Source organism: Urocampus carinirostris, chromosome 10, assembly GCF_059441175.1.
Source record: "Urocampus carinirostris isolate Australia breed hairy pipefish chromosome 10, RoL_Ucar_1.0, whole genome shotgun sequence".
Classification (NCBI taxonomy): domain Eukaryota; kingdom Metazoa; phylum Chordata; class Actinopteri; order Syngnathiformes; family Syngnathidae; genus Urocampus; species Urocampus carinirostris.
Window position 1 is genome coordinate 30,158,623 of NC_142358.1, and position 27,714 is coordinate 30,186,336.

The 27,714-nt window shown below is 40.5% G+C and overlaps 1 protein-coding gene across 5 annotated transcripts; it reads right to left on the minus strand.

The window, feature by feature from the left end:
- Window positions 1–3,933: 3,933 nt before the first annotated feature.
- LOC148358650 (sodium channel regulatory subunit beta-4-like) lies at window positions 3,934–27,049 on the minus strand. 5 transcript variants are annotated; one of them, XM_088345327.1, is made up of 6 exons: window positions 26,540–27,049; window positions 11,964–12,142; window positions 11,644–11,863; window positions 11,428–11,557; window positions 8,728–8,834; window positions 3,934–5,140 (listed from the first exon to the last, which is right to left on the minus strand). In XM_088345327.1, exons 1-5 carry the CDS (start codon window positions 26,598–26,600, stop codon window positions 8,741–8,743), a joined length of 684 nt encoding a protein of 227 aa, XP_088201453.1. In that variant the 5' UTR covers window positions 26,601–27,049; the 3' UTR covers window positions 3,934–5,140; window positions 8,728–8,740. The 5 variants fall into 5 exon arrangements, with proteins under 5 accessions (XP_088201453.1, XP_088201454.1, XP_088201452.1 ...); XM_088345328.1 differs by having other exon boundaries at window positions 3,934–4,296; window positions 8,720–8,834; XM_088345326.1 differs by having other exon boundaries at window positions 8,720–8,834.
- Between the last annotated feature and the right edge of the window lie 665 nt (window positions 27,050–27,714).

The following is a 27,714-nucleotide window of genomic DNA, read 5'->3' on the forward strand; positions in this document are numbered from 1 at the left end:
TCGTGACGGCGCCGGAAGAAAAGATTCAATTTGAATCATGTACAAACAAACAAACAATTGAATCATGTACAAACAAACAAACAAACAAAATATTCATGTTTCAATAAGTGGAGTGTTAATAAAATGGGTGGGAAAATAATAAACTGAAAAAAAGAGTAAATTGATATTCTTTTACTGATCTGGCCCGCCTCAGAATAGAAAGTCTGGATCTGGCCCCAGAGAAAAACTGATTTTGACATCACTGCCTTATGATCTCCTTAACATTTTAATATTATTGATAATAATTGCTATAACGACGGCAATTTACTGCGCCAATTTCATCATCTCGTAAAATTGTGATGATGTAATCCCATGTACTACTAACAACCACTAGAGAGCGTAATTGCATAGCCACTGCACTGTATTGTCTCAGCTAAAATATATTGCTGCAAGATCTCATACAATTTTTTTTATCAAGCTATAAGCATACGCAAAATTCTTGGTGCATTGTTTCAGAATCAGATAACCACACGTCAGAGTACTTTGGCAATTATAATCATTTTATTGAAATAATCACATTTCCTTAACAGGTCAAGATATAAGTGCATAATCATGAGGTGAGCATGAGCAGCATGTTTACAGAAATAGATTGACATTCAGAGGAGCATTAATCGAGGAAATCTGGGGTTGCATAACACATGACATGAGAATATTCAATAGAAAGTACTGCAGAGTTTGTATTGAAACAGTAACAATTCAAAAGCTCGATTTCAGGATATAAACGTTTATATTCTAATTGTTAAAATTCCTGTCGGAGTGCCTCGATCAGTGACTTGATCTTGGGATTTAAATGGAATGTGGGAGCAGAGTTGGCAGTGTGGTCAATGATGAAGTACACGTGGAGTATTATAATAAATCAGTTGCAGTTGTTACAGTCATCAATGGAAGCACATGGAAAATGTCAGTGTAACATTTTGGGCAGGTATGAGTCTCTTTGGCTGGCAGTATGAGCTCCAGATGCTGTGGCAGTTTCAGTAATTTACTCTAGGAAAGTATATTTGGTCATTTTTTCTTTAATTTTTACTATAGAATTGTTTACCCTAATATAGCTTCTGCCAAAAGCAGTCAATTTTGAGTATTGTTTTAACCATATATCAGTGGTGGGCCGTCAGGGCCTGCAAGGCCTTCTGTGCTAGCCTGAATAATATCTGAAACATCCCGTGCTCACAAAAATGCTGTGTACCGCAACATCAGTCTTCGAGAAAGCTGTTGGCTTAGCCCATCCATCCATCCATCCATTATCTGCACTGCTTATCTACAGTAGGGTCGTGGGGCTGCTGGAGCCCATCCCAGCCATCTTCGGGCAGTGGGCAGGGGACACCCTGAACTGGTTGCCAGCCAGTCTCAGGGCATGGTTTCGCGCAGTGCTTCTCAATTATTTTCCGTCATGCCCCCCCACAGAAGAAGAAATCCTCGAGCTGAAGGCCCAGGTGTAATATGCATGGCCCACCACTGCAATATATGGTATCTTTATGGTCTCTTTCCTTGATACCAATACAATTGAGTGCAAACAGTTATAAAGTTTGTGGCAGCAGTTGGTGTAATGTGTTACACTTGTTTTTTTTTTCTACAGCCGAGTATAATGTACCGTGATAACGTACTTCATATATTGTGAAAATGTTTTTTTGGCCTGATACTATCATTTGTTGCTATTATGTACACATGTATTTGAACAGCAAACTGAGACAACAGGCCTCTCATGACAAGTTAGGTGGATTATATACAATATAGTCTAGTTAGTATTGCAGCAGTGCTTGTACACAGTTATCTGATGATTAGCATTGTTGCACTTTAAAGTAAACGGACAATGGTGAGAGTTTTTGTTCACATACGGCTAAAGTACTTCAATCTTAACATATATGATATCATTCAAAATGAGTAATATTTGAGTGCACAGAAACTTTGGCTTTCAAGTAATACATTATCCTCACCCATAATAGTTTTACTTTTATACCATTGCAACTTGCCATGATACTTCATACCAGTGTAAGGTAAATGCCAACTTTGGACAGTTTCCAGGTGTTCAAAACATATTAGTGTTGAAAGAAATTCTTTTGAGTATGTGTGTTTTCAATAGGACCCTCTGAACGCTACAAATTATTCACTTTAAATTGCCCTGTAGCCTAACGTCAGATTATGACATTGTGGGGTAATTCATCCGTTCTCCTGTTTGAATTTTACTCTTTAGATGTTATTTAGACACTGTTTGTGTTCACTTATCACGTAAATAGTAAACTTTTATCACTACCCGATCGAACATAAGGTCCTTTTCTACAGTGTTATATTAACACTGCTTACTAGACTGTGTGCATACAGTACGACGTTTGATGTATGACAAATTTTCAAATGCAACATACTTCCTCCTTTGTTTTTGTAATATTTACCATCCATCTTAGCATCAATAGCATCAATAGTATCTATGAAAAGTGCGAGAATTCTAACACATTCACTGTGAGATACATTCCATGGGACAAAATCATCACTCTTCTCTGTTCTAAAGCAAGTGATCAATCACATTTGATACAGATCCCGAAAGTCGTACCTCAGTACAAGAAAAATAGACATCAACATGTATGAGATTCAATGTATATCCGTCTTCTATAAATATATTCAATACATCAGCCCGATTTACCGCAATACCCTTACTGTATTTTACAGTGCCCTCAACAGGCATTTTGTCCTCACGCATTTCTATAGTGTCTTTTGACACATTATTGCATAATAATATCTGTATTATTGCTTCCATTGAAAGCAAAAAGGAAAATTCATAACATAAATAAGAAAGCATCTGGCTGGCCAGATTAATATGTGTACCAAAAAATAATTGTATGGATGTTAGGGTGGTCCTTATATACACTACAGGGAGAATTTCCAAAATGAATACTTTGACAAAAGAAGACCTGAATGTGGTGTGAAACCAGGAGAAAATACATCTTGTGAAGTTTCAGTTGGATATATTTAGGAGGGTCCCCCAGGCCAATTTGGCACGGTAATGTAAGCAACCAGAGCTTTGCTTTGAAAATTGATTTTTAAAATTTTTATTTGGGTTAAAAAGATTCACACAGGGTGTAAAACATCTCACATAAACACGTGTGTCACATTTATGTGGTAAACTGTATTTTATTTTTCGCTAAGTCAATTTCAGATGTTATTTGGGCCGAGCTAAGTATTGGAGTGAAAAGTATGACAACTGCCGAGCTCCAAGCTGATAATAGGAAATCAGCTGTTCTCCTTGAAGGAAGTGTAGAGTATTTAACGTTTGGTCAGAATTCCGTTTTGCAATGTCAGAAAACGATCAAACAATGTCAAAATATGTGACTTGAATCCTGTGTTATCTGACTGATACTGGTCGACTGTGAGGCTGGGGGAGTAGCTTGCATTTGCGCAACAAAGGTTGCTGTGACAACTCCACCACAGGGGGTCCACCCCTCCCAGGAAACTGTAACCCAGAGCTGGTACACGTCTCACCTCGCAAGGGCAGTCTGAATTTGGCCAGCAAGACGCCATATCCTAACAAGAACAACTGGACCAAAACCCTGGCCGGTCCTGACCAAGTCTCAGCTCAACAAACAGCCAAGCTTGATCAAGCAAGTGGCCAAACCAGTGGGACAAAGCCAAGCGACCTGAGAAAAGCCTCAAGCCACCAGCAGTTAACATTTGCCTTAACACCTTGCATCCTGTGGTCCTCGTCCCAACTGGCTCTCAAGCCTGCCAGGATTACTCATCACTCTACAGCCAAGGACATAAAGACTGGGCCGTTCTGGGCCAAATTGTGCCAGTTTAAGTTCTCAACTTCTAGTTGTCTTTGTTTTATTTTCTTATTACTGTTTTGTGTTCTATTCAGGCTTCTTCGGTAGATGATTAGTAAAAGAAAAGTCCATAAACTCAAGTGTGTGTCTTGATTAACGTATATTGAACTATCAAAAACGATAAAAAGAATTCCCCTTAATTCTGTGTAGTCATCCTTCAGAATAATTCAACGAGGTTTTTCGTCTGTTTTCCTGACGTAATGACCTAAAAACATATGTGGTGCTCCAAAAAGGCGAGAGAATGATTTATTTACCACCCATATTCGCTCCAGAAGTCCTGAGTCGGTTCTTTCACTATTAGATTACTGTGCCAAAATGGCTTTGGGGTACCTTTTAAATAAGTGTGGTCGATGTGAAACATCACAGGATGTGTTTTCTCATGGTTTCACACCAAATCTAGGCTGATGAAAAATCAAAAGTTCGGAATCAAGGTCCACCGCTGAAACTTCTAAATGAAAAGGGACAAAAAAAGAGTTGTGATTGTTGGGAATTGTTTGCAATTTTTGTATGAGAAAATAAGAGTTGATTTGATTTGTGCAGCCACTTCAAACAGTGGTAAAGTGCTGTGTTGTGAAGGGGCGATGTTGTGTCGTTGTATGTGAATCATTCAGCTGTCCCATTTATCTCAGGTATGTGCAAGGGTGTAAGGTTGGTTGTGTATGCCAACTTCTCAAATAGCTCTCGTAAACCTGTGCAAGGGCACAGGGAGAAGCAGCTTGCAGCCAGATGGCACTAAATCATTCCTTTTGCATTTTTTGGGAAATACGAATAAGTTATATTCTAAAATGTAAATCATTTAGCAGTATTATTCCCTAGACCAGGGGTGTCAAACATACACCGGCCCCTAGGAGGTTCGATCGGGCCTGCAGGGTAATTTAAAAGTGGACGACATGGAATTCATAATTTTAATAAGATGCAATACACGGTTTGTCCACTAGGGGAAAGAGTTCTGCTGTTTCGATCAATGCAGTGTGGGTAAATTTGCCTCCGTAAGTCTGTACAAATTTTGTCTACTTCGAGGAAACCCCAAAGTTGCAAATAAATCTTCTCAGTAATGAATATCAACAAAACAAAAATGCGTTCAAAGCTGTTCTTTGATTTCCACATAGTTTAGGGCAGGGCAAATCTGCTTCTGTAACATAGGAGATATACTAAAAAGAAAGGGCTTGAGGGAGGGCCTTTAGAACAGGTTGGATTTTCTTATCTGAAGGTGTCTCTTCCTGTCTTCGCAAGTTCAAAACTCATTGCTGTCTTCTCTCCTTATTTTGAGTGTTTACCAAACTTGAAACTAACTGTAAGAAAAAATACATTGACTGTCAAATACTTCATGTATTTTTACTTAGTTTTTATCAATCAAGTTTTTTCCCACGAGGAGGCGCTGAATAATACACACTGTCCCTTTATGAAAGGGTCCTGAATTAGTAATTGTGATGCCAGTTTAAGACCTGCCACATCACAAAACTATTAAACATCACCAATCAGTGTTAGAATAAAACAAACAAAAATGGAGTTTGGTTTTGGTTGGTATGTTAATTGCAATTGTTTATATTGATGACAAAATGCGAGAAGTTTTGCAATGTATGGTTATATTCTAATTCCATAATGACAGATACAGGCCAATGTTTCATCGAATGTATCTGGAGATTTTTTATGGAGGACCGGAAAATCAAATCAAATAAATGAATGAATAAATGAATACATAATTGAGTGACTTAAGTAATATATAAAATAAGGCTGTAAAAATATAATTCTAATTAAATTAAAACATATATCAATGCAAATTTAAACAACAATACACATAGATGAACACAAATGAAATCAATTCAAAAAAGAGAAAAAAAACGAGATTAAAAAATAAAATATTCCAAAAATGAATATGGAATGGAAATAAAAACACCATGAATCGTGCATTTTTTAGAATTTAAATATAACGATTTGCTCTCTATGTTAATTTGCAGTCAGTGTCAGCATTGAAACTTGTGGATGAATGTGGCTCAAATGAGGGAGCCATCTTAAAGGGACAGTGTATTATTTACCACCTCCTAGTGGTTAAAAAACCAAAATCGATTCAAATAATTGGCAAAAATATACAGTATGAAAACATGCATTTTAAAAATAGGTTGAGAAATTATGGATATTATTTATTTCATGTAACATTACCTGCTACTGGTACAAAAAAAAAAACTAAAAAAGGCTGGGCAAAAATTGAGAAGTAAAATGGTGCATTTTGGTCACTTTGAGTATCCGTATCTTTACTCTTCCTTTTGCTTTTTAGCACTCGTTTTGGGTTGTACTACACTAAACAGCTACATCTATTTATCAAAGGTCAAACAATACACACTGTCCCTTTAAGTGTGCATATATATATATATATATATATATATATATATATATATATATATATATATATATATATATATATATGAATAAACTTTATTTATTTATTCATCTATTCATTTGGTTCTTCCAAAATTTTCAACCATATGAATTTACAAAAGTATTCCTCCTGTGATATTGACAACATATAAATCGTCTAAAATGAATGCATGCTCTAAAAGGAATACAATTTTAAAAAGGGACATATCCTATTGACAAGTCAGAAGCAACATGATCCGTTTCATTCTCTTCACGGCATTGGGTAGTCTTGAGATTGTCTCGGATGAGGTTGAGATAGTTCACTACCCCCGCAAAATATATCTTTTTTACAGAAATTCTCCCATCAACAGAAGGAGAAGCAAAACAGGCACCTAGGCTTTTCCTAATCTAAAGCAAAACAATACAAAACGGGGAGAACTGCGATGAGGAGTATCATTTGTTTGCAGCCACTCCAAATAAATATAAAATCGGCGCACTTTGAAACTGCCTAAGAGAAAAAAATATGCAGTGGAGTACATTGAACAAGCTCAGTACATAAAGAGTGACTGAGTTCTGATGATATAAACCAATGCTTTTCAACCTTTTTTGAGCCAAATCACACTTTTGTTTTTATTGAAACCCCATCCGTTAAATATATTTTATAGTGAATTCCATGCACCAGTTTCATGTTTTTTTTTCAAGATTAAATTATCGATTTGCCTAAATTGACAGGATAACATTTAGTAAATAAAAAAATATAGATTTGCTGTAATTCGGAATTTAACTACATTTTAAACCATTTTTTTCTTTGTTGTAGAAAGAGAAATACTTTAAAAGATTACAAATAATTTGCCAGTGAAACCAAAAATGTTTTACAAGGGGATTACGTTTTCAGTTTTCAGTAATACAGTGATGCCTCGTTTATCACGAGGGTTAGGTTACAAAATGAACCTGTGATAGGCAAATTCCGTGAAGTTTTTTTTTTTTTTTTTTTTTTAAATTACAATTATTATACAATTAAATACTCTACAATACACTGAAATCAAAGAACCATTAGAGGAGCCCAAGCATTCATTTGACAAAAAAAAATACTTTAAACTGTAAACATTTATTTCTTTATGACCAGTGTTGGAATTAACGCATTACAAAGGACGTTCTGGAATTCAATTTCTATTCTCAACGACCACAGTAACCGTTATTCATATTTGTGACTCTGGCGTTACTACATTACTCCACTACACTGTTATTTTAAAAACATTCGTTAATGTGATCTCTGATCGTTGAGTACCCCTTACTTATTTTGTCACATACATCCCCCGATTTAGGGAAGGTAGTCTCTGAAGAGTATCTCTTTTACCTAAAAAAATCCAACTAAAAACAGTAACGGTCTGTCTGTCTCAGTCACGAGTACGAAGACGCTGAATTTCTCCCCATGTAGATATTCTCCCTACCGTACCTACTGGCATTCAAACCGAATATACAATAATCAAGCCAACGTTGTTGTCCGTCACGATCAGTATTTATATCCAGTCCTGTCAGTCCCCTTTTGTCAGTCCGTCTGCGAACCTCAGTTAACACTAGTCAAGCCTTTTCGACCCTGACTCTCACCTGTCCCGTTATCTGCTCCCGTCTGTCCCCTGGCTTCAACCTGTGTTTGATCCTGACCACGTCTTCTCTCCTTTTCTGGCTTACGACTTCCAACCCCGACCACGTTTTTGCCCTCCTGTCCCGGCTACTGACCCGTTTTTCTGTCCCCAACAACACCATCGCTCGCCACTTCCGCATTTGGAGCACAATACGAGTATCCGAGCGACCTGCTTCCCGCGTCCAGCAATCACCGGATCGTGTGTGCAACCCTTTCTCTTTCTTCCAATAAAACTTGTAAGAAACGCATCGCAAGTGGGTCCTGTCTCTGTTCTGGTCTTGACACCCAATGCATTATGCGAATCTGTGAGTCAGCAAAACTGAAAGAGTAAATCACGTTATAGCGAGGGATCACTGTATTACAAATTATTTAAAATTAGCAAAAGTATCTTTATTTTTATCTTTATTTTTGGAGTGCAAAGATAAACAGTTTCATCAAAATTAATAAATATTTTGTTATATTTTCCTGTAGCAACTGATCAGTAGATAGTATTAGAAAGAAAAAAAAAACAGTAATCTGCTACTAACTACTGATATGGATAAATGTTACAGTTACTCAGGTGATTAATATAAGAAAGTTAAAAGAGAAAAATGGCATACTCTCTGGAAAAATAAAACTTAGCAAATTTCCTGCGGTGCATTACACAAGGTCCCACGGTCCACTTGTGTGCCTCGGCCCTCTGGTTGAAAAACACTGATATAAACCATGAGTGCTGCAATAAATAGGTATCCTTGGAGATAAGCTTTTCCCCGATTTTTTGAATTTCAAGCGTTAATGTAAGTGTGCATTTGCAAGCGCTCTATTTAGCAACAAGATAAAACAGTCCATTCATTGATCATGTACATGAGTTGCGACATATTTACAAACATACAGACGTACGCTGCGTTTTCGCTCATGCCTTTGGTGTTCCTTTGTTGTCGGCTTTGGCTCCTGTGTGTCCATTTTCAGTGTTGTCGTTCCCTGAAGCGTTAACCAGGCACTCTTTACTGCAAGGCCATTGAAACAAGAAAAAGGTTAGTGGATCAAGTATTCGCAATTGAATAAAAACTATTGCTATTTCTAAATTTAAAAAAAAAAACTTCATTGCACACGGTTTAAATCTAAGCATTTAACAGTAATTGACAATAATCATTAAGCATGTATATTTAGATGATTTTTCAATTCTAAAACTAACATTTTTTTAAGCAGTGGCATATTTATTAATGTATAGTCAATCAAATCAAACCATTCCAATATTTGTATTTAGAGCACTAAATGAAATTGAAATAATTAGCCAAATAAAAATTCGCCCGTTTTATTGCCACTTCTCTTGCCCTTCCAAAGATTTTCTGCAAACGCTAGTAAGGCGTTTACAAGTAAGGATAGCTCGATACTACGTGCTCATATGATATACTGATACAAAAATTGTGTCGGAACAGAGTACTTTTACTCTGCTACATTAAGTGACATTGAAGTCGTTACTTCGTTACTAAATAAATCCCCTCCACTTGAGTACGCCTGTCTTTATTTTGATGCAGACCTCCGGCAGGCTCTACCATGTTTAACCAATCAAACGTAACAGCCTCGTCACGTGACGATATTCAACTTCAGCGGGGAAAAAAAGTTGTTTACGGATTAAACAGATGGAACATGTCGCTTAGCAATACCAACTATGAAAACACAGAAGAGGAGGAGCACCCCTGGCCTCACATCAAAAGCATGTCCCCCTTAAAAGGGTGCCAAACACCAGTCACAATATGCAATGTCTCCTTTGTTCGAGTTCATGGGCTAGCTTGTTGTTCTTGTCAGGTTCAAAACGATGTCAGAAACTTTTTAGCTACAAATAAACTTATTTATTAAAGAAAAGCAAGCTCAACGGAAAAGGTAGAAGCACCCTTAGATCGGCATGTAAAGAATTCCACAGACTAATGCGTGAGCGGCCTTCATATTCCGTTTCATGGATTCTGATTGGAGGATAGAATAAACCAAGTGCATGTAAGAGTATTTTGATTAGTTTAGACAGGAATCACATATTCAAATGCAGTGTATAATGTTGGTCGCTAGATGTAGTGAACTTTCTCAACACTGAGAATAAATGCAAGCTTTCGCGCGGCTTGAAATATGGGAGTCAAACTCTACCAAAACCGAAACATATATATAATGTGAAAGATTATCGATTTTGAAAAAGAAAATCCGAAGATTATGAAATTTAATGGGAGAGGAGGAACTTTAAAACCAAATGAATACAACCATTTCATATATTTTGATTTTAACATATCCATAATGAAAGGAGAGGCACAACCTCCCCTGCCACTCGCGACTGCATGTCAATGAAGTAGACACATCAGCTCCACCTACACTCAAACATTTTGAAAAAAATTCGACCTAGTTTAAATATTAAAACTGAGCAAAATAAAGCTACAAACTTCTGTTTAAATCTGCATAAATGATGATTTTTTTGCATTATCTTAAACATAAAATTATAGATCTGTCTCACTTTTTCGTTTAATGGTGGAGTGCTTCGTTTGAGGCGTCTTTAAAAATTTGAAAGTTAAATATGTGTAAACAATGCCCAAATGAGTTCGAAGAGCCCTTATGCTTTCTTTTCCACTGCGCATACCTGCTTTTATCTGACTTTTATCAGGGCTGTTTGGGGCGGAACACAATAATTTCAAAGAACGGGGGCTGGAGGGACTGCTGAAGACGTCTTGCTCATCTTCGAATGCTTTGTATTTGTCAGTGTCACATAAACACGATGAAAATAAGGAAAGGCCCAGGTCTTAGTAGAGTCCAAACACCCCTCTCAACTCCAATTAAGATTAAAAAATAAGAGTTTATTTGAACACATCTAAGAAATGGACGTACTTGCACGCGCATCATTAATGAGCTGATTCAGGCTACAATCATGACTTTAAGCCAGGAGATGGCGGAAAGGAGTACAAAAGTTCCAAATTCCGTCCTGCTCCTTTAGTAACTATATTAGGTTTATTCTTTAATCAAGTTCGTTGTCTGTGTTTAAAATTTCCTATTCTGTAAGGGAGAACAGCTAGCATGAGTTTTTTCCCTCAAATTAGTTAGCGTCCGTTGAAAAAAATGTATGCCTTGATTCAAGAATGTCTCTTGATGCATGGGGTGCCAAAGTATGAGTTTTAGCACCTATCACGTCCACTTTTAGTGTTTATTATTCATGTGGAAGGCCTGTGCTGGTAATATTTTGCGCTAGCATGCTAAAAAGGCTAATGATGTGTTTCGCATGACTGTTTCCATTTTTATTTATACCTGCCATTCTTTTTTTGAATTCAGTGAAAGTGCTTTTATATATTTGCCTTTGTTTTGATTAATAGTGAGATCATGTGCTTCGCTGAACTTTTAGAATTACAAACTAAGTGACTCCACAACAAGTAAACAAGGGACCACCGTTGATAAAAATTTGCTCCTCTGACCCTATTCGATCCTGAAACAGATATTTTTCCTGCGCTAAACCGGGAATGATAGTGTGAATTTGATTGAGTAATCCCTATTTATGAATCTACAATAAGTTTGGAACCATTTCACTAGCATGCTGCGTTGAGCGTCATTTCCCACCAGGGGACAACTTACTTTTTCTCATCATCCTTCATCAGGAATTGGACCACCAAGGCTTTTATCACCATAACAATGATAACTAAGCCAATGACTCCGCCCAGCGCAGAGACAATGATGACAGTTAACGTATTGTCAACCTCCCTCACTGTAGGCGTGGACAAAGACACATTCAGTGAGAGTTGTTTAATGGGGAAACATAATCAGGATGATAAATATCAATATTATGCTTACTTTGATCCACCACTCTGAGAGTGAAGATAGCGCTGTGGTTGCGATCCTTCTCTTTCGGATTTCTTGCAAAACAGGTGTATTCCCCATCATCTTCAAATGTGATATTCCACAGCAGGATGGAGATGTTGTGATTCTTGGAGGAACCTACAAACTCGACTCGAGGGTGGTCCACTTTCACTCTGGGTTCCACCCCTTCGCTCGGAACCACACCGTCGCACAACTATAAACACACCCCAAACAATATAAGCCACGGTTATGCATCAAAGAGCCGACAAAAAAAAAGTTTTACTGTTTCCTTGCGAGGCTTGTGAGGTTAGTACCTTGTCCATTGTGCCGTTGTTGTTATAATGCCAGCTGAAGTAGAGCCTGTAGATGCCAATGCAGGAGGAGAAAGTGCATGGGATAAGCACCGTGGAGCCATTCATAGCGTCAATTGATGACACTTTTCCTGTTGATACTTCCAATCCATCAACGTGCAGCACATCTGAGTCAAAGACTGCTGAAGAATGCAGGAAACATACAGTGTGGAGTGTTCAGTGAGAGGGGAGTGCAGAAAAGTCAAATATTTCTTGTAAATGTTGCGAAAAAAGTGTAGTAGGTTAAAAAAACAACAACACCACGTTGCTCGGGAAAAACTGCATGTTTCTTCCATTACATTAAAATACATTTCCAAAGTACCGTATTTTCTCGACTATAAGGCACACCGGGTTATAAGGCGCAACCCCCAAAAATACTTTTTTGCCCTATATTGTCCATACATAAGGCGCACCAGACTATAAGGTGTTGCAGTGGGAACGTCAACAAATCAGTCAGACAATTCAGTCAAACTTATTAACCCCTTAACATTTCGACGGCTCGCAAAGAACCAAATACGGTGTCTGTACAATGTCACCAATCACTCAAATCATTCCACATATCATTAGGAAGGTTAAACTCTTGGGATTTAAGAAACGCCAACCATTTCTTAGGTTCTATTTTCTTTTTCGCTGGCAACTGTGTGGACAGCAAAGTAAGAATTTCATTGTGCAGGGAAACGTGGTTATTTACTGTGCATAAGACAAGAAACACTTTGAATTGATTTGAATTTAAAAATAGTCTAATTGTCACAAGCCAGAAACGGAGACAGGACCCAGTTTTATTGATTAAGAGAGAGCAGAGCTTGCTTCCACGATCCGACGATCGACGGACCCGGGTAGCAGATTGCAGGAACGCCGAAGTGGCACTTCCGTGTCGAGCGAGGATAGTCGTACGCAGGAGGAATACTGGTCGATAGCCGGGACGGGAGAGCAAAGGCGGTAACGAGTCCAGAAAAGAGGTTGGCAACAGGTATCAGGCAGGAAACAGGGCGAAACAGGTCGATGGTCGGGACGGAAGAGCAGGGCAGAAACGGGTCCAGAAACAGGTCGGCAACAGGTATCAGGCAGGAAAATGTCGGAAGGTACGGAGCTTGCCTAGCTGGGAGCATAGGTTCGCAAACAGTCTGACAGCTTCCTCTTGGAACCCGGGAGTTTAAAAAGAGTCCTTGAACCAATCAGCGCTCAAGGCTGTTGGCGCCAATTGGGCAGTCGCACGTGCCCCGAATCAGTAATCAAGACACTAATCACAGAAACATCAAGATGAGTCTGAAACAAGATACTGGGAAAATATAAAGCCAGGGTAGCTCACCAAAGTCGTCTTGCAGCCATCACGTTCAATAAAAATACGCAACCACGGTCCTCTTACATCTGGAGTGTAGTAAATCTAACCGTGTCAAATATTTACATACTCCAAAACACGCAATAATGCTGACAAAAGAAAAAGTCCGCCTTGAAGCTTCTGCATCAATGGATGTTGCTTGTTGCTAGCTGTCTGTTTAGCCCCATAATTCCAGTTTACAAATACAGACTAGTAAAAAATATTTACATACTCCAAAACACGCAATAATGCTAATAATAACAAAACTGGAAACAGATATTAAACAGGACAATAATGAACGGGAACAATACCGGACTGGGCATACCAACAGGAAACCTGTACACTTATCAGAATAAGTGTCCAAAATAAATACAAATAAATACATTACAAAAATATACAGTTGCAAATACATATTATACATGGTTACACATATTTACAAAGAAAGACGGTACACCGAGAGTTTTCAAAGCTTTAATAATAATATCATAACTTTCATCCCAAACCGTGCCTGTGAAGTGTAGCAAAACGCTACTAACAACAGGCTCGCAATACAGTTAACGGGTCTGTTAAAAAAAAAAACATACATGTAGGAGTCACTTCAAATCGTTCTCGTCTTCCCCCCTATAACTGACCTCATCAAAGTTGTCCTCCTTTAGATGGGAAAGAGATTTTGTCTTACAGACTACGTCCCTTGCTCCCTTATTCAAAAACACACTAGCAAGGTAAAGTTTGCATGCAGTAGCTCTGTTTCCTTCTTTATCGGACTGCTCGATTACGCTTGTAAGCTGCGTCATGTGCCTTGAACTCGAGCGCCGCTGGCGGCTGTTAGAAAAATGACATCAATTGACCGCATCACTGAATAAGCCGCAGGGTTGAACGTTTGGGAAAAAAGTAGCGGCTTATAGTCCGGAATTTACGGTATATACACCGCGGACTACTTCACCTACAGGGGAAAATCTAGTTGGCGTCTGCTTGCCTTAGTTGCAAGACCTTGTGACTCAATATTGATCCACATATAAGGCGCACTGGATTATAAGGCGCATGATCAGCTTTTGAAAAAAAATGAAGGTATTTAGGTGTCTTATAGTCTTGAAAATACGATACTTGATACCGTAAAGGTGTTTTTGTTCAATGACAGACACTTTAATCTTAACATTATTAGTGTGGCGTCTGGCAACACATGAGGCCTATTTATAAACGCTGTACTCGCGACACTGACCACCACGAGATCACATTGCACTTTGCACTAACTGGGATCAACACATGCACTTGACTTTACACCTCTAAATTGGGGCTTAAGAGATAATGATTCATCCCAGTTTATATTCTAGTTCAAACTACAAAAATAAGACGGCATAACTGGACTTTTTATTATTAGGATCGAGATATTTGTCACCTCTAAAATCCTTTGTTGTGTTCACATCTGTTAAGTCTTCACTGGGTGCGAAAGCAAAACTGTTACTATTACAGAATGACACCATGTGTCAGCTCATGTCATCCTGGGTTTTGTTTGTAACTAATTCCGCCTCCTGATCTCTCGCTTTTATCTTGACTCCGACTCTCGGATATTTTTATCTCCTGCCCGCATTCGAGTTCACTCGTCTTCAGAAGCAATTTGAGCTTGTCGAATGCACCTTATTTTTTTTTTCCTGTTTTAGGATCTTGTCACTGTTAATGCACTTTCACTTATCTTTCTGCCTCGGTCACTTTTAGCTCGGGAGTCTTATTGTTTGGAGAATGCATCGGTGATGTTAGAGCGAGATAGGATAAGAAAATTGCAAAGTGGTCTGCTTGCGTATTCTTAGAACGATGTTGTGTTATCGATGACCACACAAAGATTCAGAATATGCCCATGGCAGGACAGAGGTTTGAAATGTTTGGGTCAGCATATCAATCCTTGTAGAATGGGATATTGTCAATTATTTAGAGCATTCTAATTTGGACAATAAGCAAACATACATCATCTATTATACAAAGATGCTTTTTTTTTTAATAGTCGATTTTTTAAAATTGATTTTACATAATATGAGGCTCACCTAGAGGGATTTGGCAAGCTTTTCCACCATCTTGCTGCTTAAAGTACCCACAAGAACGCAAAACTTCGAGAATCGCCGGGATGAAAAAAATAGAATAAATGGTGTTTTTTCTGTCACTCAGAGTCCTTAGTTTGTAAGTTTGTATTCTTCCTTGTGATTTTTAACACTCGTTTTTGATTGCAGTAGATGTGGTCAGGATCAAAAACGGGTCGAAGCCGGGGGACAGCAGGGAGCAAAAACAGGTGGGAGTCAGGGCTGAAAAAGGCTTGCCTAGTGTTAACTGAGGTTCGTAGACGGACTGACAAAAGGGGACAGACAGGAGTGGGTTTAAATAGGGACAGGAAGACAATCAGAGTCCGGGGCAGTTGGCGCCAAAGGAGCGGGCACAGGTGATCACATCGGTAATCATGACACCAATGTTGCTTAGGAGAACTCCAAACTTTTTGATGAAAGGTGTAATTTAGTACAACTATTTTAAATACTATCATTTTTTTTTTATTGTTTGTTAATGATACGGTTTCTATTGAAAAGGAGTCCAAATGAAATTGAATACTTACAATTACATTCATATATCGTAAAATGTATGATGTTGGAGTTTATCGATATTCCTTACAAATAAATAAAGAAAAAAATACTGTATAGGTTTACATTGGAATTCACATTATCACTCACAAAAGTAAGTAATTGCCTGTCATGATTACTGATGTGATGCACCAGTGCTCGCTCATTTGGCGCCAACTGCCGTGGGTTCTGATTGGCTCCCTGTCCCTAGTTAAACCCAGTTCTGTATACCCCCTGTTGTCGGTCCATCTGCGAACCTCACTGTATACGAGGCAAGCCCTTTTCGACCCTGACTCCCACCTGTCCTGTTTTTGCTCCCGTCTGTCTGCGGCTATGACCCGTTTTGATCCTGACCACGTCTGCTCTCCCGTTCCGGCTTACGACCCCTTTTTGTTCCCGAATACGTCTACTCTCCCATTCTGGCCTACGACTTGCTTCCGACCACGTCTACTCTCCTTTCCCGGCTTACGACTTGCTTCCGACCCCGACCACGTCTACTCTCCTTTCCTGGCTTAAGACTCGCTGCCGACCCCGACCATGTCTACTCTCCTTCCCCGGCCACTGACCCGTTTTTCCCGTTCCCGACACCACCATCGCTCGCCAAGGAAGATCCTCCTCCGCGTTCAGAGCCACCTGCTTCTTGCGTCCAGCTATCACGGGATCATGGGCGCAACCCTTTCTCTTTCTTCCAATAAAACTTGTGAGAAACGCAACGCAAGTGGGTCCTGTCTCCGTTCTGGTCCTGACAGTTCCTTATGGTTCAGTGTGTATTACGTATGAAAAAATATATGATAAAATACTATTATTTTGGCGTTATAATTGTGCAGAAAATACGGCGTTCTTAAAGTAGTAGCTCCATGTCAAAGATAAAACATCAACATCCGGATCACTTCAGCTAATGGAAGGATGTGCAACCATGTCCTTGGCAGACAGTCAAGGTGAAGTGTCTTATTTAAGTAGGCCAGATGTTGAGGGGTTAATGTATTTCCGAGCAAACCCACAGAGAACCGACCGGGACACAATTACCACTATGCGAGAGCAGGGTGAGGTAGCGATGCTGGGAAGAATGGAGAAAAAAAGAGTGAGGAAATGGTTACAGAGGAAGACAATTAAATCGGGACATGGACGAGAAGGGAGATGCTGAGCATTTCCAGGAAGAAGAGGGACTACCAAAAATTCAAATGTTTTTTCCAATCCGACTTATTGACAGAAGTGGTGAAAATAATGCTGGTTTGATACTCATACATATGACGATTTAACTAAAGAAATATTAGTTAAAAGGCTACTGCAGAAACTTCAGGAGAGTTAACAGGGTTTAGAACTGGGAACAGGTGTCAGAACCAGAACAGATACAGGACCCAATCGCGTGACGTTCTTACACAAGCCTTTATTTTACGGGAAATGGGGAGTCATGCACGTTAGGTAGCCGGTCTGGCGTGGAAAGACCGGAAGCCAGAGACCGACTCCAATTTCCGGAGTTGATATTGGACAGATGGGGTGGATACCGGACAGGAAGTGACAGACAGAATAGATAACAGGTCAGGACATCGAAAACTAACAGGAGTAACTAGACGGGAACGAAAACTGGAGAAAATGATAAACAGGACAAAAACAGACAGAAACTAAACTGGAACCCGGAATTAAACAGGACAACAATAAACGGGAACAATACCGGACAGGAGATATCACAGGAAAACAGTACCGAGTCAGAACCCAAGTCTTGTTGGGCAGAAGTTTGTTTGGCGGGCTGACACTGAAGCAAGAGAGCGCTGAGCTTTATATAAACAGAAAGTCAATCTCTCAACGAGCCGCAGCTGGCACCACATGGGCGGGGCCAATCAGGCAACATGGCAACCATGACACACATGGGCGCGGCCAAGTGGGCGCCACGGTAACCATGACAACAGTTGTGTCCAATCCTGACCCTTTATAATGACTGTTTGGACAGCACACAGGGTCAGGTCAATTCCATTTCAGGTTTGTTTTTTGTTTCTGGTTTCTTGTTTGGAAATGGTTACAGTAGTTTCGTGCCCACTTGTTTTCTTTTTACCTTGTTTCTTGTTTTTCTATTTCTGTCTTTGTTTTTGGTCTGGATCATGTCAAGTTTGGTTTTCTTTGGACATTTCTGTCATAAACCGGAACAGGATCAGGACCCAAACGTGTGACGTTCTCACACAAGCCTTGTATTATACGGGAAATATGGAGTCATGCACGTTAGGCAGCAGTCTGGCCTGAAATGATAGGAAGCCAGAGGCCAACGAGATCGATACCAATTGCCAGAGTGGATTTCGGACAGATAGGGTCGATACCGGACAGGACTGACAGACAGGGTTGATAATGAAACAGAATATCGAAAATAAACAGGACAAACTAGACGGGAAAAAAAAACGGAGAGAATAATAAACAGAACAAAAATAGACTGGAACAAAACTAGAAACTGATATTAAACAGGACAATAACGGGAACAATACCAGACAGGGCATACCAACAGGAAACCGGACCGAGTCAAAACCCACGTCTTGTGGGGAAGAGGTTCGTTGACGGGCTGACTAAGGAAGAGTGAGAGCACTGAGCTTAAATAGACGGAAAGCCAATCCTTTAACGAGCCGCGGCTGGCGCCACAAGAGCGGGGCCAATCGGGCGCCATGGCAACCGTGACAATTTCGTTGATTTGTTAGCCTTTGTTTGTTAAGTTGTTTCTTTGCATTCCCATTTCAGGGTTGGTCTTTGTTTCTGGTTTGGCTATTGTGAGTTCTGATTTTGTTTGGACATGTTACTTGTTTTGTGCTTCTTTGTATGATTGTTACTTTGTTTATTGTTTTCCATTTCCAGTCTGGTTTTTGCTTCTAGTTTGGATAATGTTAGGTTTAAGTTTGCTTGGATGTGTTAACTGTTTTGTAAAACCTTGTAACTTAGCTCCTGGATCTGTGATCAGGGTTGGGTAGGGTTACTTTAACTTGATTACTTTCAATTACTTTTGGATTACTCCAAAACCAAATATGCAAATAAAAGACAAAAGAAACTAAATATGAATAAAATTACTACATTTTGTGCAGGCTTGGGGAGTAACGGAATACATGGAACGGCAAAAATGATGTTGGCAAGCTGTTGGATTTATTTTCATTTTGATTCTGTCGCATTTTATGTTAGTTTTGCCGGAGATCAAAGCCAGGAGAGAAAGCTTACCACGTGTTGTGAGTCATAATTTTATTCATATTTAGTTTATTTTGTCTTTTATTAGCATATTTGGTATTGGAGTAATCCAAAAGGAATTGAAAGTAAACCAGTTAAAGTAACCCTACCCAACGCTGTCTGTGATTATGTGCCATCCTTATTTTGAAAATCCCTGCTTCCTGTCACTTGGGTCCACCCGCAAAACTGTTTTCCAAAAAGTGCCCCCTGCACACCTGACGCCATGAGCAAAATGCCAATCCCCAGTGGTGTCGCAGGGCTTGAGCATGACAATGCATCACATGTTTTCAGAACATTTCTGTTGTAGGAATGTTTAAAGCAAGAATACTGCAGTGCTTTTGGAGACACAGGTTATGTTTTCCTTGCTTTGTATGTAACCATAATCTACACACCTGCCTGATAGAGTGGCCAAAATAGACAAGCGCTAGCTGCTATCGTAAAACAAGATAAATCTTTCATGTGAGACCAAGGATAGAGAAGAGAGAAAGAGATGTGCTGCAGCAGGCAAGTTGCACGGAGGATACAAAAAATTGGGTCCACAAAAAAATAGGAAAATAAATAAAGTGTTGCGTTCACTTGTGCACGAAAAACGAGAGTTATCCCTAAAGGCAGTTGTTCCGAACAGTCCTTGAGCTATAACACAGAGCACATTGACCGGCTAAAACAGGGGTGTCAAACTCATTTTAACTCGGGGGCCACACAATAGAACAAACATTCTGTCGGGGGCCAGACTAGTAGATTAAAGAGAAAGAAAAAGAGATAAAGAAATAAGAGAAAGAGGCAGTGAAAAGGAGAGAGGGCGGGACAAAAAAGAAAAAGAGAGAGAGGGAGAGAACATGAGAAACAAAAGATAAAAAGTCGTGAGAAAGGGGGAAAAGAAAGGGAGAGGAAGAAAGAAATCCAAAGAGAAATAGGAAGACAGAAGTAGAGAAAAGAGAAAAGAAAGCACAGATGGTACGAAAAGAGAAAGAGAAAAGAGAGAACAGGAAAAAAAGGAAGTTAGAGCAAAAGAGGTTAAAAGACATAGAGAGAGAAAGAGACAAAGAGCAACAAAGGAAGAGAGACACAGAGAGTGAAAGAGAGAGGGACAGAGTGGGAGAAAAGGGGCGGAAAAGAAAGAGTGAGAGTTCGAGAGAGAGAGAGAGAGAGAGAGAGAGAGAGAGAGAGAGAGAGAGAGAGAGAGAGAGAGAGAGCGAGTGAAATAAATACAAGTACAGTGTCTTTGTGAGAGGCACCTGGCTTTGGCAACATCCAGTTGACATATTTCAACCTGCAGCTTGTTTTTCTCTTGCGCTTCTCTGAGTATTGTCTCGCGGGCCGGATTCAATCCCTTAGCGGGCCCGATCTGGCCCGCGGGCCCCCTTTTGACAGATGAGGGCTAAAACAACATTTTGCGTCCCCAAAACAGTAAGGATTCCTTGGCGTATGTTTGGGACTCATCTATTTATAAGTTAAAAATATTCAGTTGACTAAGACCTGAGCTTCGTATTTTTATTTGCATCTGCTGCACTGGTGCAAGAAGAAGCTGCATCATATTATTTTACATCTCGCAAGCTAGCTGAACTCTAGCATCTTATGATCGTTGGAAGCTACTGGCTCACAACAGAAAAGGTTTAAAAGTTGAAAACTTTAGTAGCCAATCAAAATAATGGGGAAATACATGAATGGATTTGAAACATGCAAGGAGGACCAGGAGAGAAGCCTTCAGATAAGAGAATTCCATTCCATCCTATAGCCCTCCTCCGAGACCCCTTTTTATTAAAAAAGTTTACAAAAACAGATCAGATCAGCGTGATTCTATCAAAGAACAGCAACATAATTGGTCAATAACCACAATGATGGAATAGACAAAACAATTAACTGGCATCCTATGAAATCTCCTTTGCATTTTTCCAGTATTCCAATATTAATAACATAATAAACTAATTAACTAATTAATTTAGATAATAAGCAAAAATACTTGTACAAACGTTCACTTAAAAGAGATAGCTGTTGGGTAAGAAATTTGCATTTATTTCCTACAACATTAGCCTCACTTAGAGGAAGCTGAAATAAATGTCCGACATCTTGCTGCTACGGGTACTCAAAGATCCCAAAATTTATGAAAGGCTCTGCGAAAAAATGAGAAGAAAACGAATGTGGATGGTCACTTTGATACCTTATTAGTTTGTATTCTTTTTTTGGGCTTTTTTGCACTTGTTTTACATCGCCAACTAGTCGTCACACAGTTCCTTTAAAGTTTTTTCCTAAATGCTTTTCCTGGTTTTGATGAAGGATTTTATCACTTTTAATCTCTGTAGTTTGTATTTTTCCCTGCGATTTCTCACACTTGTTTTACCTCAAAATCTAGTGGTCAAGTAATATAGACTGGCCCTTTAAAGCTTTTGTTCGATTATATTCCTGGATTTGATCAATTATTTGGTACTTTTGGTCTCCGTAGTTCATATTCTTCCTTGTGCTTATAGCACTCGTTTTTGGTTGGGCAACACAAGCGCCATCCAGTGTTCAAATAATAAACACAATCATAGTTTATGCCTCAAAATAGTGATGATGCCCTCAACCAACTGCCCCTACGGGAAGTGACTGGACTCTACAGCAGTGTAATAAAAATTGGGAAACGGCTGACTGCTCATTTATAATCAAAAGATTAATGATCTGCAACTGTGTGTTATATTTAGGCCAGGAATTATTTCAAGGCATGTCTGAAGTAAAATTATAAAATCATAATCATTAAAGCTGTTATAATTAGAGAACTCAACGCTCAATTTCATGATTTAGGAAATGATCAAAACTGATGAATTCATTGAATGAATTTGAGGGAGAATAGAAAGGGTATTAACAATATTTATGCTTGTTTGTTCAATTCAACAATTTATTTTAAAAAAAATACAAAAATGAATACAACTAAAAAACAATTTAAAGGTTTTCTATTGTCACTGTATTTTAAATAAGTGATACTGCATACATAGCAGCCAATAGCAGACACACTATAAACTCAGATAATAGTAATAACTTATATTTTTTATTAGACTGTAAAGAGTAGATATTGGTGTGTAGTCTATCCAATTAAAACGTGTTTACATCTATTAATGTTTTATGACCCATACAGTAAATGGGACTAGGCTAATCTTATGATTTATAATTATCTCAATTGGCTTCTGATTAATTGTTAGTTGTTTTGGTTTAAGCTGCCAGTCCAAAATAATATTAGGTTGCGTAAAGTTCGTCTGTTTTATTTTACGAATTCAGTTTTTGTTTTGTTTTTACAACAAACGATTGATTTTTGACCTTATCATTTTAAACAAACACCAAGAGACGTGAACGTATCTTTCCTGTTCTTGATTCCCTTATGAGATGATCATCCTTTTTGAAATTCATTTTAAACTTTTAATGTCTGTTTTAAAATCTCTTAATGGCCATGCACCATTATATTTAGAAGAGCTTTTAACTGTTCGCAATCCTGGTAAAGCTCTAAAGTCCAAGGATCAACTTCTGCTGGAAGTGGCCTGGTCAAAAATATAAAAGCCGGGGTGACTGAGCCTTTTCTGTTGCAGTCCCCAGGCTCTAGAATCAGATTTTTGACCTGGGCCTCTTTAAATTTAGGCTAAAAACCCACTTCTTCAGGCTTTTAGACCTAGTAGTGTGATGACACTTCTGGTATATCAAGTCAAGACAAGAAGTTTGATCTAAAACCTACATGAGGGAAAGGAAAAACTCAAAACCTCACTATGAGGAAAATGGAAAAGCCTTGAAGAAGGGACCGCACATGAGGTAATCTCCCTTTCAGGATGACCATGCTGCAATAAAATAATAAAATAATAAAATCCTGTTGTATTTATTGTCCTATTTGTCCATTATTATTTTAATATATTTGATTGGTTTTTGCTAATTGCTTCACTTGTATTATCTACTGTAAAGCACTTTGGTACCCCGAAAGGACTGTTGTAAAGGGTTGTATAAATGAAGTACATTTACATTTTGCAAGTACAAAAGACTTAAATAAAATGTTTGTGAATAATTCCGGTATGCTTACAATGTTCAAACATCTGATATTTGGATTTTCTGTGTCCTTGTGACCAAATCCCATACATTTTTCTTCTTATTTTTGCACAGCCTTTAGTCTTTTGGGTAGCAGCAAGATGCTGGACAACGATTTTAGCTCCGTTTAGGCGAGGCTTATGTTACGCAAAATGAATGCAAATTTCTTTCTGTATATATTCATATGTTTTGAAAAATTCATGTTTGTATGATAGTCAATGTATTTTTTGCTCACTGTTTAAAGATACATTTGTTATATTGTTTTATTTTACCACTAGGAGGCACTAAATAAATCACATTTTCTTTTTAAATGTAGTGTATGAAATATTTGGGGCCTCCTAGTGGGACAAAAAAACTTTCATTCAGTCAAAAAAACATTGATTTGAATACTAAGCAAAAATACACGATAGCAATGATTGTCACGGTTGCCATGGCGCACAATTGGCCCGCCCTTGTGGCGCCAGCTGCAGCTCGTTGACAGATTGGCTTCCCTTTTATTTAACCCGGAACTGTGTCACGAGACGTGGTGGCGTGGAAGGGGACCGGACCAGAACAGAGGCAGGAGGCATGAAGGGAGAACTCAAATGCGTTGACGATCCATAAGTTTTATTTAATAAAATAAAAGTCGCCCAATACTCCGGGGCAAAACAGAACAATACAGAGTTCCTCCGGCACGAACTCAACGGGACATGGCATAACAGACTAAAACAGGACAAGGCATAACAGACTAAACAGGACAAGGCATAACAGACCGGGATTGTGAAGAATGAGTATTAATGAACCCGCACCCGCCAAACCCAAAATCCAGCCTTAAATTGCAGAACAGCAATCAGCTGATCTGCTTCAGCTTGAGTTCAGGGGCGTGGCATACTGGTCGTCATGGCGACCGTGACAGAGCCCCCCCTCTTAAGGGACAGCTCCCGAGGTCCCAAAAAAGAAAAAATTACTACCTCGCGCCCCGGAATGTTGACGATCGCGATTGGGGCAACCCTGCTCCCCCCTCCGAACACGCAGGAACGGGGAGAGGCAGGCGCCATCTGCGTCGGGCGGATCGGAATCGGCGCTCGGCAGGGGGGGTCTGGTGGCCAACTGGACAGGGGATGACAGACAGGCAGAACCGACGAGAACAGGACAGATAAACAGGACAGGCAAAAACAGGACAGATAAACAGGACAGGCAAAAACAGGACAGGTAAACAGGACAGGCCGATGCAGAAGAGTCGCACTCAGGACAGGCCGATGCAGAAGAGTCGCACTCAGGACAGGCCGATGCAGAAGAGTCGCACTCAGGACAGGCCGATGCAGAAGAGTCGCACTCAGGTCAGGCCGATGCAGAAGAGTCGCACTCAGGTCAGGCCGATGCAGAAGAGTCGCACTCAGGTCAGGCCGATGCAGAAGAGTCGCACTCAGGTCAGGCCGATGCAGAAGAGTCGCACTCAGGGGGGTCAGATTCAGAAGAGTCAGACTCAGGGGGGGATCAGATTCAGAAGAGTCAGACTCAGGGGGGATCAGATTCAGAAGGGTCAGACTCAGGGGGGATCAGATTCAGAAGAGTCAGACTCAGGGGGGAACAGATTCAGAAGAGTCAGACTCAGGGGGGAACAGATTCAGAAGAGTCAGACTCAGGGGGGAACAGATTCAGAACAGACAAGACAGGACAGGAAAGACTGAACAAAATCAGTACAGGGAGAGTCAAGGCAGGCATGGGAGTCGAACAGGCAGGCTTGGGAGTCGGAGTCGGGCTGGCACGCAGGGGAGACGGAATAGCAGGCAATCGGCACGGGAGTCGGGCAGGCAGGCATGAGAGTCGGGCAGGCAGGCATGAGAGTCGGGCAGGCAGGCATGAGAGTCGAACAGGCAGGCATGGGAGTCGAACAGGCAGGCTTGGGAGTCGAACAGGCAGGCTTGGGAGTCGAACAGGCAGGCTTGGGAGTCGAACAGGCAGGCTTGGGAGTCGAACAGGCAGGCTTGGGAGTCGAACAGGCAGGCTTGGGAGTCGAACAGGCAGGCTTGGGAGTCGAACAGGCAGGCTTGGGAGTCGAACAGGCAGGCTTGGGAGTCGAACAGGCAGGCTTGGGAGTCGAACAGGCAGGCTTGGGAGTCGAACAGGCAGGCTTGGGAGTCGGAGTCGGCCCGACGGGCAGCGGAGTCGGATTCGGACATGCACGCAGGGGAGAGGGAATAGCAGGCAATCGGCACGGGAGTCGGGCAGGCAGGCGTCAATTCTTCGTGGGACCCCATTCGAGGCACAGCAAGGGCCACGACGGGCGGGGCCGTGGTTCGAACGGGCAGGGAAGGCCAACTCAGTAGGCGCCTGCCGAACTGCGCTCTCCAGCTCTCCCAAGTCGCGCTGGGATCGTTCGCTGAGTTCTATTTGTTGGCGGGTTCATTCTGTCACGAGCCGTGGTGGCGTGGAAGGGGACCGGACCAGAACAGAGGCAGGAGGCATGAAGGGAGAACTCAAATGCGTTGACGATCCATAAGTTTTATTTAATAAAATAAAAGTCGCCCAATACTCCGGGGCAAAACAGAACAATACAGAGTTCCTCCGGCACGAACTCAACGGGACATGGCATAACAGACTAAAACAGGACAAGGCATAACAGACTAAACAGGACAAGGCATAACAGACCGGGATTGTGAAGAATGAGTATTAATGAACCCGCACCCGCCAAACCCAAAATCCAGCCTTAAATTGCAGAACAGCAATCAGCTGATCTGCTTCAGCTTGAGTTCAGGGGCGTGGCATACTGGTCGTCATGGCGACCGTGACAAACTGGTTGCCAGCCAGTTACAGTAAGGGTAAATACTATACTGCCAACTAGTCCTAATACAGATAAGTGATCTCATGTAAATGAAGGTGTGAGAGGTGAATTCCAACAATAGTGATATTGATGTTTGCATTTGAAGGTATTGCTTTACTGCTGTGGGCAATGAGTAATCTACCTTGCATACAGTTTGTCTGGCACAAAATAATAATAATAAGTTAGTAGACGTTTGAGGTAGACATTAAGGGTGGGAGATACTTGGATTTTTGGTACTGATCCAATTCAAGTAGTATCTGGCAATACTGATCTGATACTGATACTTTTAACTCAAAAAAGACATGATTGGGGAATGATTGACACAACCAGCCATCTTTAAATTAGGTAATAATTATGATTAACACAGCACAATAATTTTGGGCACTAAACTGGTATATTTAATAATAAATAACTACCATGCAAAGTCAACCAGCACAGAAAATACATATAAATATTTTATTACAATTGTTTGAGAACAAAAGTTAAGGAAGATAAACCGAAAAAATCAATCAATCAGATCAAAGCATTTACTTAAAATCGATATGTGCTTCGATTCACCCATCCTTGGAAGACAAAGCAAAGTCTAACTCACCCAGCAGAAGTGTAAGTAGCAGAACTGGAACACTCCAGTGGCTGTGGTCTAATGACGCCATGACACTGCCTATCTTGTTTGATTCCTCAGGAGTTTTCCAATTTCTGAGTCTTGTCCTGCCACTATGAAATGTACCTTTGGGGCAAATTTGGCTCTGCTTCTCAGTTCCTCACTTTCCCCTCACTCATGTCCCAGGAAGGAAACGTACGGAGTTCTGTCCAGGCTGAAGAGTACGAGCCCCCTACCCCCCTTGTCTGTGTCCCTAATCTTCCCCTCTCACCAGTCTCAGGTCCAGCACCCTAATACAAAAAGGGAAAGCGTCCAAGCTTTTTGGCGACGTGCTGTGGTGTCAGAGAGCCTTGGCACTCTGGCAGCAACGGAATCCGTCAGGATATCTGGGAGGGAGGGAACACAGCCTGGATGGAGCATAGGGGGAAGAGGCAGAAAATAGGATGCTGGTGCAGAGGAGCTGAGAAGAGCAGAAAAGCAAACGTCTCTGGTCCCCGGCCGGCCAAGGGAGAAATGAGTGCAGGAGGTACTGCAGAGGGAGAGAGGGGACGAGAGAAAGCGAGGGAAGGGGGCGGCGGGTGCGCGTTGGGGTTCGTGTTGAAGGGGTGAAGGTGATTACCAATGCCGCGTACCGACACGTGGCCATTCAAGAAGATTTGGCTGAGTCAGCCTTACTTTACGAGCGTTGCAGACAAGAAGAGTGCATGGCTTCTGTCACGCCACGGCACGGCGGTTCTATGTCTTCTTTTGCGGCATCTTTTTCGTTGTGTCTCACTTTCATGCGTCTTTTACTTGTGCTTCTCCCTCCCGCTCTCTTGCACCGGGCACCGTCTGACTTTCTTCAATGCAAGACAGACATCGTGATGTGTTTGTGGACGTTACGGTTGACCCCGATAGACTATCGTGAAACCTCCAAGGTCAGATGTGGAAAGAAATAAGCCTTTTGAGATTCAAAATCTCATCTCATCTCATCTCATTAGAAGAAGAATAGAATATACCTTTATTGTCATTGTTACAACATGGGATATTCTGTGACAAAGAAATTGGACGTGGCACTCCAGGTCCACATTTTACAGTGAGGATAAGGAAAACAAAGAGATGAAGGAACAAAGAAGATGTTTCAACTGTCTTTGTTGTATAGGCTTTGTTTTCCTCCGGAGGGGGGG

Excerpts from the sequence above, each read along its gene's own strand:
- LOC148358650 (XM_088345327.1), bottom strand. The coding sequence starts at position 26,600 with ATGGCGTCATTAGACCACAGCCACTGGAGTGTTCCAGTTCTGCTACTT. Across the intron at positions 12,143-26,539 it reads GCTACTTACACTTCTGCTGG|CAGTCTTTGACTCAGATGTG; the intron begins GTGAGTTAGACT and ends TGCATTCTTCAG. Across the intron at positions 8,835-11,427 it reads ATGAAGGATGATGAGAAAAA|TAAAGAGTGCCTGGTTAACG; the intron begins GTAAGTTGTCCC and ends ATGGCCTTGCAG.